At 43.5% G+C, this 17,066-nt stretch overlaps 1 protein-coding gene across 2 annotated transcripts in view; it reads left to right on the forward strand.

Moving 5' to 3' along the window:
• LOC147638982 (uncharacterized) overlaps positions 1-17,066 on the forward strand; it is a 64,959-nt gene that overhangs the window by 18,559 nt on the left and 29,334 nt on the right. The window contains exons 2-7 of one of the 2 annotated variants that reach the window (XM_086786238.1): positions 2,438-2,538; positions 2,641-2,779; positions 2,919-3,197; positions 3,336-3,471; positions 3,665-4,491; positions 4,621-4,738. In XM_086786238.1, the coding sequence (XP_086642364.1) occupies positions 2,438-2,538; positions 2,641-2,779; positions 2,919-3,197; positions 3,336-3,471; positions 3,665-4,491; positions 4,621-4,738 (1,600 nt within the window). The remainder of the gene's footprint in view (positions 1-2,437; positions 2,539-2,640; positions 2,780-2,918; positions 3,198-3,335; positions 3,472-3,664; positions 4,492-4,620; positions 4,739-17,066) is intronic. The other variant, XM_086786243.1, reaches the window with a different exon arrangement.

Below are 17,066 nucleotides of genomic sequence, written 5' to 3' on the forward strand. Positions count from 1 at the left end.
CAACTCGCTCATCCCATGAGTAATCTCCAAAACTCCTACAGCCTTGCCGATGAAGAAAACCATGGAAAAGCTCTTTTTGGTAAGAAAATTGATATAAACTTGTTTTAATGGTTTTCGGGCGATATAAACCTCCAAAAAGCAGTTTTTAGGGTTTTTGGAGTAGTTTTAGGGTTTTTGAAATTTTTAGTCCGTACAGTCTGTATGAATGTATGGATTCTTATAGTTGTATGGACAGGTGATGGCCGTGGCATAACAGTTGATGGAGGTGCTCCAAATCAGCGGCGGGCAACGATGAAAAATTTCCTTGATTTAGTTCATGATCAAGTAGATCATGATGGAGAAGATGATCTCCACGCGGAGAAGATGATCTCCACGCTTCAACAAAGATGGCAATGCGATGAAGAGGTTCTTTCTAAGCCCAGCGGGACGTGCAGTGATAGACTCAACCATGTGTCCAAGTCTCAAGAGATAAAGATATAAAGAGAGAGGGGGGAGAGAGAAAAGGGAATGGGGATCTTGCATAGTACACCACACTGAGAGCGGGGAACAGGCCCCGCCCCCTTTTAGGAATTTATTTAGGAACAATCCACGGACCACGGGCACACTGGCCAGGATCAATAATAAATGAATACAAAACTAACAGATATGTCGATGTAGGATATCCAAGTCGATGTCGATGTCGAGGAGGACTCTCAAGTTGAGGTTCTAGATCAATTTTAGATGGAAGCCACGAATGCCTTTCTGAAACATTGATCAAGTTGGTAACAAGCTTGCTTAGGGATGGGATAAAGCAGTACTTTAGATCACTGTACAATTGTGACCAACTCTTATGGTCTTGCTTTGTCACATGCACTTTGCACTGTAGTGCATGGTGACAAGATATCTATCATCATTAGTGCAACATTGTACATTATTAGTACCTTTTCCCCGTGACCCCATTGTAATTCTCAGTCCAGGATAAGTCAGGCACGAGCTACGTAGGTCATTCTCAGCCTTAGACAGTCAGTTAGTCAGTCCAAGTCCCTTAACCCACTTGAAGAGATGCATCCATGCATGTAGAGTCAGTAGAAGCCTTAGGGTTTGCATTAGAAAGCACTCTGCATAATGCACAGCATTCATCCACTGCATCTAGACCATTGCAGAAGCCTTTGGATATCATCTAGCATTCATCAGAATTTATCTAGCATTATTCCCATAATTTACAACATTTATTGGGCATTTTTACATCACTTATATATTTTTGCCAGGACAAATGCAGTCGGCCAGCTCTGTAGCCGGCCAACCAGCATCCCTTGTCCATAAAAATAGCTGAGCATGTAGTCCTTTCATTCATTCATATCTCATTCAGCCTTGAAGCACTCAACGCTTGGAGCCTTCTGCACAAGGAGCATAAGCGATTGCAGAATTCAGCACCTCATCCTTCAGCGTTTTCCTCATCAGCATATAGGAGCATCAACGCCTGAGCAATTCAGCCTCCCTTCAGTAAAACGCATCATCTATAGTATTCAGCCTTCACTACCCTTTGCGTTTTTAGCATTCCTACAGTTTTCAGCACCCTCATATGCATCGTTTTGCTACAACCACTTGGTGAAGGTAAAACTCAGCATTCATACTCATTTTCAGATTTATACATAGATAGTAACAGTCCCAATCAGCCCCTTCTCTCAGCCTCAGATTTGTAGCCTTCCTACATCCATTGGGAAGAGTGCATAGGCTTGAGATTGGTCATCATTGGTGCTTCTACAGCCATGTACAATTCAACGCGACTCTTGGTCCTCAGAGATCTTGCGTTTGGCTTATCCTCAGTCCGTCGTTAGTCTCTTAAAGTGGATTGCTAAACTCGCGAAACTCAGGATACAGAAGACGGTGTGAGCATTTGTGTTACAGGATCCTCAAATTACGAATACTTCCGCTGCATGTTACATGCTTCTTGGACATGACATTTGTAGAGCATTTTCCTAGACGGGCAGAATGAAATTTTTGGTTTCTGTGTGTTTTTGTATTTTATCAAGGTCTAGATAAGGAAGGAGCTTGGAATGTGTCTGATCACACCAGTGCTCTTTGAAGTAGTCATGATGGTGGATGGGTTGTGTAGGGGTCAAATTGGCTAGAAAGGGAAACCTTTCCCAGGTTGAGGCTAGACGCTTGGAGAGTTCCACCTACAGTGACAATTTTTTTAATGCTGCTTTGTGCGTAGCTTAGATGGTGTTGGAACTGCGGCTGACGGCAATTAAACGCATGAAAAAACGTATCTAAATTTAAAAAGCAAGGATGCCAGCTAAACCTCCTTGTCCTGCTGCCTGCATTTGCAGTGTCTTTATAAAATAAATAGACTCAATCGTTTGCATGTTGTGAGTATCCTGGAGGGCTGTAACATATTGGATCTGGATTTAGTTGTATTTGTGTTTTAAGGATGACTTTCTGATCTCTTTGGCAGCAATACATATTGGTTCTCGTAGCACATGGTAAACAACAAGCGCAAACTGTCAAGGATCTTGAAGCGTTTCTGGGTGACCGAAGTGAAGCTTTTGTCGCCTGGTATGGACATCCTAGAACCATCTGTGTAGGTGAACTGGCACATCACTTTGGTTGCGGTGTGTGCTTTTGAGGGCTTAAATGTGTGCACAATGTTGGGTACAGGCTTTGGGATTATCTGTGCTCCAACTTACATTTGCATACGTCTGTTTCAAAAGCATCGTTTTCAATGAGCGGCAGTGCGGAGCCATTGGTAAAAGAAGGAGGCAAGGGGATAGTGAAAGGCACCCATGCTGATGTGCAGGTGTGTGTGCTATATAGTGAATTTATGGAGGAAAGGAGTTGCACCAAATGTGTCTAGTGATCTCAAGTTTCAATGTTAGACTCATTGTATGGTTAAGGTGGGACTTGGGTTCCACAACATCTAACTTATCTGTGTACAGGTCTCATCTTTAACTCATCAGCATGGAAAACTGGCAAGGCTGAGGAAAGATCCAAGTAAAGATGTAGAGTTAAATGCAAAAATTCTTCCAGATTTGAATGCTCCTCCTCCTAGTAGAGAAAATACAGACTATAGAACAGGAGGCTTGGAAAGTGACAAATTTGCAGCCAGTGAAAGGAATGGTCGTCGTTCCAGACGTTCAGCCAAGCGATCACGCTCCTCCCTTGACTCCCTTACTCACAAAGAGAAAAAAGCACCTGATGTGAAGCATCATCATAAGGTCGTCTATTGTGCCACCAAAGAGAAAGCCTTTCGATTAAGAATAGCATCTCATATACCAGGTCCAAAATTGTAAAGAAGAACTCTTCGATGATACTCTAATTCTAATTTATGGTCGGACTACATTGTGCATATGCAGAGGCATTTATCCCCTCCCAGGGTGAATGCTACTCGGCGGCTCTTGCAGTCTGCTGTACGAGAGGCAGTGGCGCCAGCGGCAGGTCATTCAAAGCCTGGTTCTAAACGCTTGCGATCAGTTGTATCAGCTGAAATTGGTGAGTTCTGCTAAACCATCTACCAAGCACCTCCTGAGCAGGCATTAGTAGTGATTTTTTCCCCCCTTGTAGCCAGGCATGTCAATGCTTGATTTGTGTATGTGGTTTCCCTGGAAAAAAAGAGTATTCATGTGGTTATGTTTTCATGGGTAGCTAACCATTGTTTTAATCCAAGTAAAGTACAATGTCACAGAGAGCTCAGAGACTTCCGAAGATGCAAGCAGGCAGCAGGCACGCAAAGATGTGGTAAAGATTGATGATGTTAGACAAGGGAAGACAGCGGTAGCAGCTGTGGCAGTGGATGCGAAAACAATTGCAGCAGCTCCAGAGGATGCTGCCAAAACGAGAGGTAGCGTTGTTGGTAGTGTGTGGAATAGACTGGGTAAAGCAGGTGAAGAGAAGGAAGGATGGTTGTTTGAACTTGGGAGGGGTGCTCATGCAATAAGGGAAGCAGATGACAGTAGGTTTGTAGGTACAAATACATTTGCTGATGGTGAAAAATCTCAGAAAAGAATTGGTTCAGGAAGCCAGGACAGGCTTACCGCTGCTGCTTTTACAAGCGCAAAGACAAATGAGTACACAGAAGGTCAGTTCACTGCTGGGGGAAGTGCAAATGGATTTAGAGGTGTCCGGCATCATGCAGATGAAAGGAATGATGCAAGATCCCTCAATCATAAAGAGGGTCAACATCTGAGAATGAAAGATAGATTGGAGAAAGGCCGAGAGGAATCTGTACCTATGCAATACAGACTGGCTAAAAATATTGATCAGGATGTTAAAGAAGCACAGAAAGTGCCAGTTTTATTGGCTTCAGGGCTGCCTAATCCCTCCCAAAAGGTCACAAACATCTCTGTTAATGTGAACACTTGGAAGTCTCAGTCGTATGAGAATTTGAATGACAAATCGACTGTTGATGAGCATGTTATTGCTTTGCAAGGTCAAGTGTCGAGAGTGTCCAATTCTGAGTCACTTCACACCCAAGCTGTAACCAAGCAGGGGGTTGAGAATGATAGTCGTAAGGTACATCCATACTACAAGACCTTTTTCAGTTTTTTTCCTTTTAACTCCTACACTAGTTTGTGGTTCAAAAGCTATTGTTTCGTTGTTGTGCTAGCTGATTGGGATTCTGGTTTGGGAATTGTCTACCAGTATGTTTTGGAAATGAAGAAGCGTCTACACCGAGTGCAATTGGAAATGATCAAGCTGCGTGTGAGGCAATCTGAAGCTAATAAAGATATTCAGAAGGCTTCTTCTTCCACCGTACTAGGCAAGGGTCATTCTCTTGTTTGATATGAGACTCAGGATTTGTGTGTATAGGGATGGGCTTGATGTATACATAGATGTCGCATGTAAAACGGTCCAGCAGTCAATAAGGGCAGGGGCTCAGATCTTTTGAGGTTTTAAAATGTGATTGGAAGTGATGCGTGATTTTGAAGAGTCATCTCTCTCTCTGGAAGTAAAACAAAATAACGGAGGGATCGTGGGTTCTGTTCAAACAATTTCATTTCTATCATTAGCTTAAATATATGCTAATCAAGTAAAGAAGTTTCTTGTTTTATTTGGAAAAGATCAGGCCTTTGGCCCCGATCACTTAAACCGCCAACTTTATCCAATAATGGTCTTAGATAAAGATTTACTGTTTACTGCTTGCGGAAACACTTGGGAAACTGCCATGCACAGGCAAACACTGGAAGAGTCTCAGCAAACAAAATGGGGGGACTTTTACAAAATAAGTGGAATAATCAAGAATAATTGTGGTTCCACTAAGTCCCTTACGGGTGAAGTATCCTCTTAACAAATGAGGACTCTGACTTCTGACCATCGTCCCGCCATGAGACAGGATTATACAGGAACTTTGAGAGCCGTCTTGGACTCTACGTTTTCTCCTTGATTACCTGTTTCATTTAAGGAACATCCTTGTCATATGGAGAGCAATTTTCAATGCCGATGAAGATGATACAACAGATGGCTGTAAAGCTCCACACCTGTGTGAGGGCATCATGGCCCCTTTTGCAAACCCCATGTGACCTTTATGGGAGTATTGATCCATACAAGCATGTTGCTTATCAAGGAGAAAAAACGCAGCACCATCAGTCCCATGCCAAGGTTTCATACAAGTGCACTTTGGAGTGCAGCACCATATTTACATGGTAATCATCTCATGGCAGCTCCGACTTTTATAGGCTAAGACCCGGGAACACTTGTGTAGGTCTCCTTAGCAGCAGAAAATCAGCCCTGTTCTTCATCTCCTGTCATATTTGCTGAACATTTGGTTCAGCCTCTTGTCTCTTCACATAAGCAAGTTTTGGTGACCTGGATGGTTTGTTTCGTCATCATGTGACATTCCACATTCTGAAATTTCTGGACAGCAGGGTTTGGGACAGGAAACACCTCCGGATGAGCTTGGAAATCAGCCCATAAGCCCTATGGACATACAGGTTTGATGAAGTTGTAAGGGATGAACGGACAGCCATACAAGAGGCTAGAATACTCCCTAGATGGCTAGAACACCCTTGAAGAGTAGGGGCGAATCTAGCAGGGATGAAGTGGATTATGGTTCAATACATGGGACCTAGTTGACTTGCCTCCAGGCAAGGATGTGATTGGCACGAAGTGGGTGTACAAGATCAAACGCAAGCAAGATGGATCCATTCACATGTACAAAGAAAGGTTGGTTGCTAAAGGCTATTCCGAAGAGAAGGAGATAGACAATGACGAAACCTTTGCCCCAACTTAAAAAAGGATAACCATTCGAACAGTCACTATGTTGGTAGCTTAGAGTATGCATATGTTGGGGCATAAAGATTGCATTCTTGAATGGGGACCTCTTGGAAGAGGTGTATGGACAACAACCTCTAGGCCTTGTGGTTGCAGGACATGAAAGCAAAGTGTCTTTTAAAGAAGGCACTCTATGGTCTCAAGCAAGCTCCTCAAGCTTGGTATGAGAAGATTCATGCACATTTGGCTAGCCAGGAATTTTAAAATAGTTCCATTGAGAGTACTCTTTATGTGCAAAGAGATGGTTTAGACATTGTCTTAGTCATCCTATATGTGGATGATGTGATCTTGGCAAGAAATAGTGGGCTGAAAATTTCAGCTTTCAAAGTTGAAGTGCAGAAGGCATTTGAGATGTCAAATCTTGGTCGGTTGTATTTCTATTGGGCATACAGTTTATGCAACAGGATGGTGGCATTGTTATGTCTCAATCAAAGCATGTTTGGGGGCTTTTGAAAAGGTTTTGCATGGAAGATTGCAAGCCTATTGCCACAACGGTTGAAACTTGAGACATGTAGAAAGCTCAGTAGCTTTGATGTAGGTGAGCCTTTTAATGCTACCATGTATAGCGAGGCTATGGGATGCCTTATATCGTTCGACACGGCCATATATAGTATATAGCTTATTGTGTTTCCTTGCTGCTGAGCAAATTTATGCATAGCCCAAGGACTAAACATTATTAGGCTGTCTAGTGCATTTTTCAGATACCTCCAGGGTACACAGACTGGTGGGTTGTTCTATGCCAAGGAGGGTGATTTTTAGTTGTGTGCTTACAGTGATTCAGACTGGGTTGGCGACTTTGATACACAACAATCAACCAGTGGTTTTTGCTTTTTGTTGGGGAATTCTTCCATCTCATGGCTTAGCAAAAAACAACATGCAGTGGCGACATATTCATGTGAAGTTGAGTACAGAGGAGTCTTCACAGCCACAGTTGAGTGCATATGGCTGAGGAGGTTACTTGATGACCTGTATGCATGCCAGCAGTAGTAGCGTGCAACTCCCCTACTTACAAACAATGAGAGTGTATGGCTATTACGTGGAATTGAGTTTTCCACGCATGGACCAAGCACATAGAGGTACATTATCATTATGTGCGGGAGAGGCCTCATGCAAGTGCTATTAGTCTCATCTATTTTCCATCACAAGACAACCGGACAGTTCTCTTCACCAAGGCACTTCCTTATGAGAATCTCGAAGCTTTTTGCAAAGCTTTGGGCTTGATTCCTTTCGGGGATTGATCTACTCTGTACATATACATTTCTACTATAGAGGGGTTTGTAGGAGATATGCACATTTGTAGTGGAATTGTACGTAGGAGCTAGGAGGTAATAATGCTAGGCACACTTGGCCTTATAGCATTTAGTTTGAATGGTTTTTAAAACCTTAGAGCCACTTGCACTTTTATAGGGACACTTTTACACTATGCTTGGACTCCTTTGGGCCTTTTATTTAGGGGCTTTTACTTTAGCTAATGAAACTCTCACTCTTTATAGTTACGTGAGGTATCCACCGCTCTCTCTCCATCTCTGTGTACTCGTCAAGTTCTGCTCTACCTGCAACAAGGTCTTCTCAGCCCTACAAACCCTAACAAACTTGTGAATGGTTTTATCATCAACCAATACGTGTGCGTCAGCCTTTGCACCTCTACCTCGGCTCTAACCCCGCCACCTCTCCCGCTTTGCCCAGTCGACGGTGCTAGTGTGTAGCTAACCATCTCTGCCTGCTCTGCCTAGCTGAAGATGGTCGCTACTCCGCCTCCGCCTCCGCCTCCGCCTACTCTGCCCAGTTAAAGGTGGCGACTCTAGTGGCCAGATGTCCGCCCTCTGCCTGCCTTGTCCTGTTAGTAGAGGCAGCAATAGTAGATAGGGCACCACCCTCACTGGCGCAGCCCCATCTCTGCTGTCACATGCACTCTGCACTCAGTGCATGGTGACAAGATGGCTCATCATCAGAAGTGCAGCAGTTGTACAGTTTTATAACCCAATAGGATGATATTTGTCGTACGCCGTGACCCCATTGTACATCCTCAGTCCAGGATAAGTCAGGCACGAGCTACGTAGGTCATTCCTCAGCCTTAGCGGGTCAGTCAGTCAGTCAGTCAAGTCCCTTAACCCACTTGGAGAGAATCATTCATGCATGTAGAGTCAGTAGAAGCCTTAGGGTTTGCATCAGAAAGCACTCTGCATCCTGCATAATATGCATTCATATGCCTGTGCATCATTTAGAACATCCCCGAAGCCTTAGGGAATTTACTGGGATTTATCTGGTATTTTTTCCATATTTATTAGTATTTATTTAGCATTATTTGCATTATTGGGCATAGCTCTAGTTCAGGGGGTAAGGAATCCAAGCCTAAGAAGACCCCTGAGGAAAAGGCTCAAGCAGGTATCACTGGAGGCTATCTTCCTCCCGAGGAGCAAAGACAGTATCAGTCAGAAAATAGATGTTTTTTCTGTCATACCATTGGGCATGGTAAGAAGGATTGTCCAAAAAGTCAAGCGGAGCAAGCCTCCAAAGAGCCTTCTGCCACAGTTGCCACAGTATCCCCCGCTCCTCCAGACCTGCCTACTACCACCAATGCGGTTCAGATCTTACCTTCTATGCATTCCATGCCATCCGTGGTACTTGATGCTAAGCAGGAGGGTGAGGCAACAACCACACAGAAAAGCCTGATCCGAGCTTATGGCTCTGCCAAGGGCCGACAGTTCATAATTCTTTTTGACATGGGCAGTTCTGAGGACGCCATCTCTCCCCAATTGGCTACCAACATGAGCTGTACCTTAGTGCCCTATCATTTGGAGGTAGACGGGTTTACACCTGGTCTCCGCACCCACATCTCTCAGAAGGCACAACAGTTTTCTTTTCACGTTCAAAAGGCCTCATTCCAGCGAGATTTCATTGTCTCTCCTCTTTTGGGATGTGACATGATCTTAGGAATCCAGTGGTTTCGTCAGTATGAACCTATTCCCAATTGGAGGCAGGACACCTTTATCATCTCTAAAGGTTTTCCTGAGCCTGTCATGATTCGGGGGGATAGAAGCATTCTTGGCGTTCCTATGATTTCTCATCTCCAGGCCCGACGAGCTATGTGCAAGGGAGTAGAAGGAGCATTAATTTATGCTCAGACAGCTTCTATCTCATCAATAACCGCTGTCATCCTCGAAATCAAAAGGGTGGTCATCCACACACATAGAAAAATACAAAGGTAATATACAAAAAGCCTGGGTACTCCACATGTCGAGCGATCCATACTTGTTCTTCATGAAATACGCATAGACTATGTGCTGTATACATGACAATAGAATTTAATTAGAAAAAGTCAAGGTTAAAACACTAGTTTATTTTTTTACTGTACAACTTACCATATAGTGTGTTACTTTACTCTCTCCCCAAGCACCTAGCACACTTTTGGTGAATTCTATGATATGTTGTTGGAATGATGCTCGTTCTTGGGCAGTTGTGCTACTTTGATTCATAATGCGAACCATGTTATTGAAATTTATCCAAAGCTGTTTCCGCATATTTATAAGAGCTGGCATTGGACAATCTACATTTGTGGTGATTGCACACAGGTCTCTCCAGAGTCCCCAAGTCTTTTTTGAATTCTCTATGTTTGCTGGCTTCTCCAAAAATCTCCTTGCCTTTGATCCAGTCATTGTCGTACGCCGTGACCCCATTGTACATCCTCAATCCAGGATAAGTCAGGCACGAGCTACGTAGGTCATTCCTCAGCCTTAGCGGGTCAGTCAGTCAGTCAAGTCCCTTAATCCACTTGGAGAGAATCATTCATGCATGTAGAGTCAGTAGAAGCCTTAGGGTTTTCATCAGAAAGCACTCTGCATCCCGCATAATATGCATTCATATGCCTGTGCATCATTTAGAACATCCCCGAAGCCTTAGGGAATTTACTGGGATTTATCTGGTATTTTTTTCATATTTATTAGTATTTATTTAGCATTATTTGCATTATTGGGCATTTATAAATATAAACTTTATTAAATGACCAACCTCCAGTTAGTATAAATAGGCTTGCATAGAGCTTGTTTTCTCATTCAGTCTTCATTGTGCTAAGAGCTCTCCTCCTCCTTGCTTTCAGCCCAAGACTAATCCAGTCCTAGAGCCCATAAGCTTGCTTCTCCAGCCCCTTGAGAAACCCTAGCTTCAGTCAGCCCTAGGCGCATGCTATCAGCCCCAATCAGCCTGTTTCCGCACCAAAGCAGCCCTGATTCAGTCTTCTACAGTCTCCAAATCAGCAGTACATGCATGCGTTTCTGTCCATCCTTAAGCAAAGATTATTCTGACTTAAAAATGAATGAAAGAGAAACTTTGGGAGAACGTTTGAGCAATCTAGGCTCTAAAATACAACTCCTATGTGGCTTGGGAGTTGTGGATGAGGTTGATAAGACAGTTGTGCTTCTATCAAGTATATAACAGGTTTCAAAATTCTTTGAAACCTTGACTGTACTAAGAGTGGCATGTCTTATCATGAGATGATTGGAGTCCTCACTGCCGCAAAGAGCAATTTGAGATTTCCTTTGAGTCAGATAGGGTGATGTTTACAAAGGGGAAAGGAAAAAGAACTATTGGATGCAATTTTTGCAAGAAGCGCGGACACATGAAGGACCGATGCTTCAAGAAGATGGCCAAAGAGCAAGAGAAGGTGCATGCAAACCTGGTGGCAGAAGATGAAGAAGTCCATGAAGCAAAAGCATCCTTAGTAGTACTATCATGGATAATCTTTCTCTTGAAGATGAAGATTATGATTGGGCTTCTAAAAGCCTCTATGTGAGGGTCTTGGATTCTTTGCCTAATAGTCCCCCAAAATTGATTGTAATAAACGTTGTGTGAGTATGTCAGTCTTTCCTTCTATGTGTATGTTCCATCTTTGTAATAAGCCTTGAATCTTATAAAAGGGTCCTATTTCTCTGCATACCCTTGTTTAGATCTAGGGGGGATTGTCTTGGTAGACTGATGTAGGCTGTCTATTGTGCTCAAACTCTTATATCAGGCCTAACATGAGAGTTTGGGTGTTGGTGTCTCCGTTGAGCATGTGGTGTAGTCTAGAGTCCAAACCATGATGACTATTGAAGGTTTTTTAGGCATCTCCACCCTCGTTCCAAAGGGGTGTGTTAGGTTTCAGGGCTCAGTGTGTGTGAACATCCTCCTATGAGAGGATAGGATAAGTGTGCCATTTGTCATTACTATATTGTGTGTGTGTGTGTGTGTGTGTGATTTCAATGTGTCAAAAGATAAGGCTAGCTGCCTACAAAATCATGTACTTGTGAAGGGTTTTATCATCAATCAATAAACCATCATTGAGTTGTGCAATACTTTCTCTTGAGTCTTGTCATATCTTCTTTCTCTCTAGTCGCCATAGTTCTCTCTCTCCCCTCTCTCTCTCTCTCTCTCTCTCTCTCACTCATGTATCTTTTGCTATAGTTCTCTCTCTCTCTCTAGGTTGCATACTGACCTCTAGCAGTAGTGCTCCATCCATCACACCCCCCCCCACTAGCTCAATACTTTCATACTTTATTTCATGTTCATTTTTTCCTTTTTTTTGCTGGACATCCAGAAGACATTGACAGTTGTACATTGATTTGTCTCATAGGTCGAGTTCGGCCTCTAGGAGACGTTAATACAGCTTTCTTCTTCTTCTCCCTCTCTCTCTCTCTCTCTCTCTCTCTCTCTCTCTCTCTCTCTGCCCCGCTCTCCTCTTGCACAGCTCGTGACCATGTAAAGCGTACTAAAATAGAAAATCAGCCCTTGGAGCCATAGAGGATAATTTGCAATGAAGGCAAATGAGAGCTGCAGTTGACTGTTGTTAGCATATACATTTCTCCAGATCATCAACACATGCCAAACTTGCACCTGATTAGTCCATCAACTATCTCAGCAAGGAGCCGTCGACAACAAAGGGGAGATAGGTGATGACTAGGAATCCGACTGCAAGCTGTTAGGCGTAGACATAGTTGCATGAAACGGAAACGGCAATGGCCAGCCTCTGGAAATGGCAACAACTCAAAACTAGGAAATAAAAAAGGCTAGGAAACGGTGGATGTATGATCCATAATATAAAAATAATGAGAAAATTAATAACTTGAGAAAAGTTTGAGTACACCATCATAATTTGAAATAAATAGTGAGAAAAATTTGTAGAAAATAACTAAGCAAGCACTAGATGAGACAAATCAATGGGTGATATTTTGATCGGAGATTAGCAAACAGATAAATGGCGACTTTCAGGAAATGGCGTTTCCGTGCTAGGAAATGGCCGTTTCCGTTACTATGGCCGTAGATCATCATCATGTACAACTCCGCATGTGTGCTGCCAGCGGACTATTGTAATAGAATGTACGTTAATATTCTTGTAATCTTGATCTTGTAAGCTAGCAAGATGGGTATGCTGTAACGAATCAGCTTGGTGGACTAAGATACCACTATAACCAAAATTCTGAGCCCGGGGGACTAAGGTCTTTGACACAGTTTTGCATGACCATCAATCCAAACTTAAACATTTAGACACTGGCCACAGCCATTAAACATTATCACATATGCTGAAAAATAGAATCATATGCACAGGACACCACATTGGGACGGGAACGGCTGGCCCCCCTTCGACCGAATCCTGTATTCCTCGGGAGTAATCTTTCAAACAAAGGATGGTGCTCAAGCTGCAGCTCTCATTTCCAAGTACATATGATTTCCAATTAATTTCTCTTTGAATTTGCGAGAACACTATCCCACAAACTCACAAAATTCTGCACTTGTAACTCAAGGCTAAAGTCTCCGAGATTTCTCGAAAAGCAAGCAGCTTCTTGTGATGAAACTTTTCAAAACTGCCCCTAGAGGCACTGTCTATGCTCGGGTCACTGGTGAAAACACGTAAGAGCATGCGAAACGAATCATCTCTAATACGATAAAGCATGCTGTCCGGTTCTGCATTTTCTGTTTTCAGCCTGAAAACACATGAAAGAAGAGCTTTTGCCTGTGTGATATAAGCTAGAGAAGCCTTGCTTCTGCACATGATGGAGAGAGAGTACTGTAGGGCCTGCTATGGGGCTGTCCAAAACAGAAAACAGCCAACCACCACCCTGTATATCATCGCAAGAGAGGAGAGCTAGAAAAGCACACATTTATGCCTGATTCATGCACATATGAGTCGACCAGCTGAAATAGCCCTCTTCATGCAGTTGGCCAGCTGAAAATGGCTCCCCTGGCCCTCTATAGCAACTCGTACAGGTCAAAACACTTGCCAGGCCCTTTTTTAGCAACTCTTGGAGCTTAAAAATACCTGCTAGGCTCTTTTTAGCAACTCGCGTAGCTGATTCCGGCTTCTAGGCGCCCAAATTTGTGTTTTGTCCATAGCTCATTAAAATACTCCACCTCTGGTGTGTATTCACTTATAAATTATTAGCTATTGGCCGTCCAACTTCAGCGACTGTGTACACACACACACACACTTATAAACCTTATAAACCATATACATGAATAAAATCCCATAAAACTTATGTTTTGTGGCCATCTTTTAGGCATATCCATGCTAGTTAAACCTCTGTAAAGACTCCACATCAAATCCTCACCTCCAGAGGTGTCCTCTTCCATGTGAAATGTCCATATCTCATGAATATGAGCTTGTACTTGTGCACACCATACCATATATGTGTGAAATCATAATTCACAGGAGTTCCAGATTTCCTAGCAACCCATCATACCTTGGAAAAATTCCCTGTTGACATCCTTTGTAAAATAAGTTCAGGCTCATCGGACATTGTCCAAATCATAAGGGTGGACCAAATGGTGACATATGCCGAGCTGAACCAAACGTTTTGATAGACATATACACAGTCGTAAGTAGAGACGGAGTAGAGATAGATAGAGAGAGTAGTGCAATGGAGAATAGAGCTTAGAGCTTAGATTATTCTGCAATGTAGAGCCTTGGCTGCTCTGCTGTCACCGTATACATGAGCATGCAGTAGTTTGAAATATACATTGAAAATTAGTTTGACTCTCAGTCTCTGCCATTCTATATTTGTAATGTCTGACTGCCGATCATCTGAGTGCATTCTGCTGCTCTCTTGACCCTCTCTTGTAACTCGCCTGAGAAGCGCGGGAGTGGGCGTGCATCACTTGACCATGAGCATAAGTAAACATTTCAGCATTTAATCACAGCCATTAAACAATCCACAAAGCTGAAAATAAAATTTGCACAACTAACACTACATAGAGGCCGGAATGGGCCGACCCCCCTTTGGAGTATTTCATTATCCAAGGAGAAATATAACATGTACAAGCTTTGAGGGCCTTACACTCCCCATGGGAGATGCTGGATTATCCATATATCCCTAAGATGATGTCTGCACCATAGTCACCAGAAACGTTTCGGGGTTTTTGAGGTTTCGGGGCAAAACATTTTGGCCTTCTGCTAAGAAACGCCAAGGTTTCGGATTTTCTTCTATATAATTTTGCATTGCTAAAGTTCCAAAAAATAGGAACTTTTAACTTTGAGAAACATTTTTTTTTTGAGAAACCAAAAAAATCAGGAGTTTCTGAAATGTTTCGAAACGTTTCTAGCGTTTCGGGGTTTCTCACTCCAGAAACGCATTTTCATGTGACTAAGGTCTGCACCTACAAGAGGGGCAACCATGAACACAAATTTTGCGCCCTGGATGACCAGTTTAGCACGACGAGCTTCAAACTTGATGCTCATTGTCATGCCTGTGCTAAATCCATTCGCTTTCTTAATCCCTTTGCCCAGTGTATTTCTCCAGGGGTAACGGTTTGTACTTCCCGTATTCCTCGTTTGATGAGTCTGAGTCTCCTCTTTGATCTCGCCCTCTGTGGTGGCGTCAGGGAGGAGACCTCAACCTCGTATGCCTTGGCGACGATGGTCGGCTACTATCCTTCTTATGCAATTGTTCGACTAACGAGGCCAACATGCCTTCTAGTCGGTTCAATCTACCATCTTGGTAATCTGGCCAACTCGGCCCTGGATCCCTCGGGTCATCCATTTGATCATGTTGGGTATCACGTGTTCTTGACTCAAGGCGTCTATTGTGCCGTTCTTGTCGAATCCACGCAGCTACCTCGGCGTCAATTTCTGTCTCCCTTTGTTGTTTGGCTTCTTCCTCAATCCTCGCGGCTTCCTCTGCATTAAGGTGACCACCTTTTGTGGTTTTCGCCTTTGGCATATGTATTGATTCAACTCACCACAACGCGGTGCTTCCTGGTATGGTCTTAGGGTGTTGGTCGGATGTCAGAAGGGGCTGCCAGCTTGTAATAATCTGCCATGACTTGTTTTTATCAGGATTAAATGCTGAATTATTGTGTGGGCTGGCCAACTGCATCAGCACCTGCCAACTTTAGGATGAGCCTTGGCCGACTACCGCCTAGGCCCATAAGGGCTGCTGACTGGTGCATAGGTGGTGGCTAGGGGTATTACCTACCCCTTGCAAGGTTGCCCCCTCCTTGGTGCTGCCTTGGGGCTTGCCCCTACTACATGAGTGTAACTAACATGCCTATGATGCATACTACTCCTAAGGCTGACATGTGCATGCACCTTGTTGATGATCACTTGTTGAATTCTCCAAAGTGGGTTAAGAGGACTGACCTGACAGACCTCTATGGCTGGGAGATTGACCTACGTAGCTTGTGCATGACATGTCCCGGACTGGGGCTCACAACATACGACAAAATATCCTAAAAGGTACTACATCTGCACATGATTCTTACACTTCACAACCATATATGCTTAGAAGTTTATTCAACAATGCTTATTGCTTGCACAACTTTGCATCTCCCTAAAATTGAACCAAGAACTATACTAAGTGTAAATGTAAGTCAAGCGAGGTTAGAAATGACAACGGATACGTTAATTCAAACAACCTTCCAATTCAATCACCTCCTAGGCAAGCGAGATTAGAGACAACAACAGATACATCACAACCATATATGCTTAGAAGTTGATTCAGCAATGCTCATTGCTTGCACAACTTTGCATCTCCCTAAATTTGAACCAAGAACTATGTAACTAGTTGGCTCTCCTAGCTCTATTTCACATGATGGAACACATGCCCCGACACATGAACAGGTTGATGAAAGCATGGGAACAAGAATCATGAAGTTGGCTTAGGAAAAAGTACCAATCTTGGTCAAAAAGCAAAAAATCAAATTGGGTTGACCGCGAGCTAGGTGCATCATTGGCAAGGGGAGACTGAGCCGGATGAAAAAGCTAAAAGCCGCTTTTTCAAAAAGCAACTCCAAGGCCAAAAAGCAAGGCTCTAAAGTTAGAAAAGCAAAGCATAAAAGAACTTGGAAAAGCTGGTCAAAAGTTGAGTAATATTTTATTGTATTTAGTGAAAAAAGAAAAAAGCAAAGCATAAAAAGGCAAAGCAAAAGCATGATGGCTTTTTGGCAAAAAAGTAGGGTTTCTTACAAGTATAAGGCTTCAACCTCTCCCTTCTCATCATCGTTGAAGGTGGGAACCTCTCTTGTAGCATTTGGAGCAAGAACGTGGAGATCAACGACTTCGTCATCATCATCAAGCTCGTGGGAGAGCACGAGAAGATCACCAACACCATATTCACCACCATCCCCTGGCTATTGTGGTTGTTCGCAGCCATTTTCGCCACTCAACTTCACCACCGCAGTCGCCCCGCTCCGTCGGTCGCCGCCGCCTAGAGCCGGCTACTGCCCATCGCCGCTCACTGTCGCCTGATTCCGCCGCCCGCCGTCGCCCAATTCCGCCGCCGCCGCCGTGTAGAGCCGTTCGCCACCCATAGCCACCATCACTACCACCTTGGTGTTTGCTTTTTCTTGAA

The sequence above is a fragment of the Cibotium barometz genome, chromosome 4 (assembly GCF_041138505.1).
Source record: "Cibotium barometz isolate CiBa-2024 chromosome 4, ASM4113850v1, whole genome shotgun sequence".
NCBI lineage: Eukaryota > Viridiplantae > Streptophyta > Polypodiopsida > Cyatheales > Cibotiaceae > Cibotium > Cibotium barometz.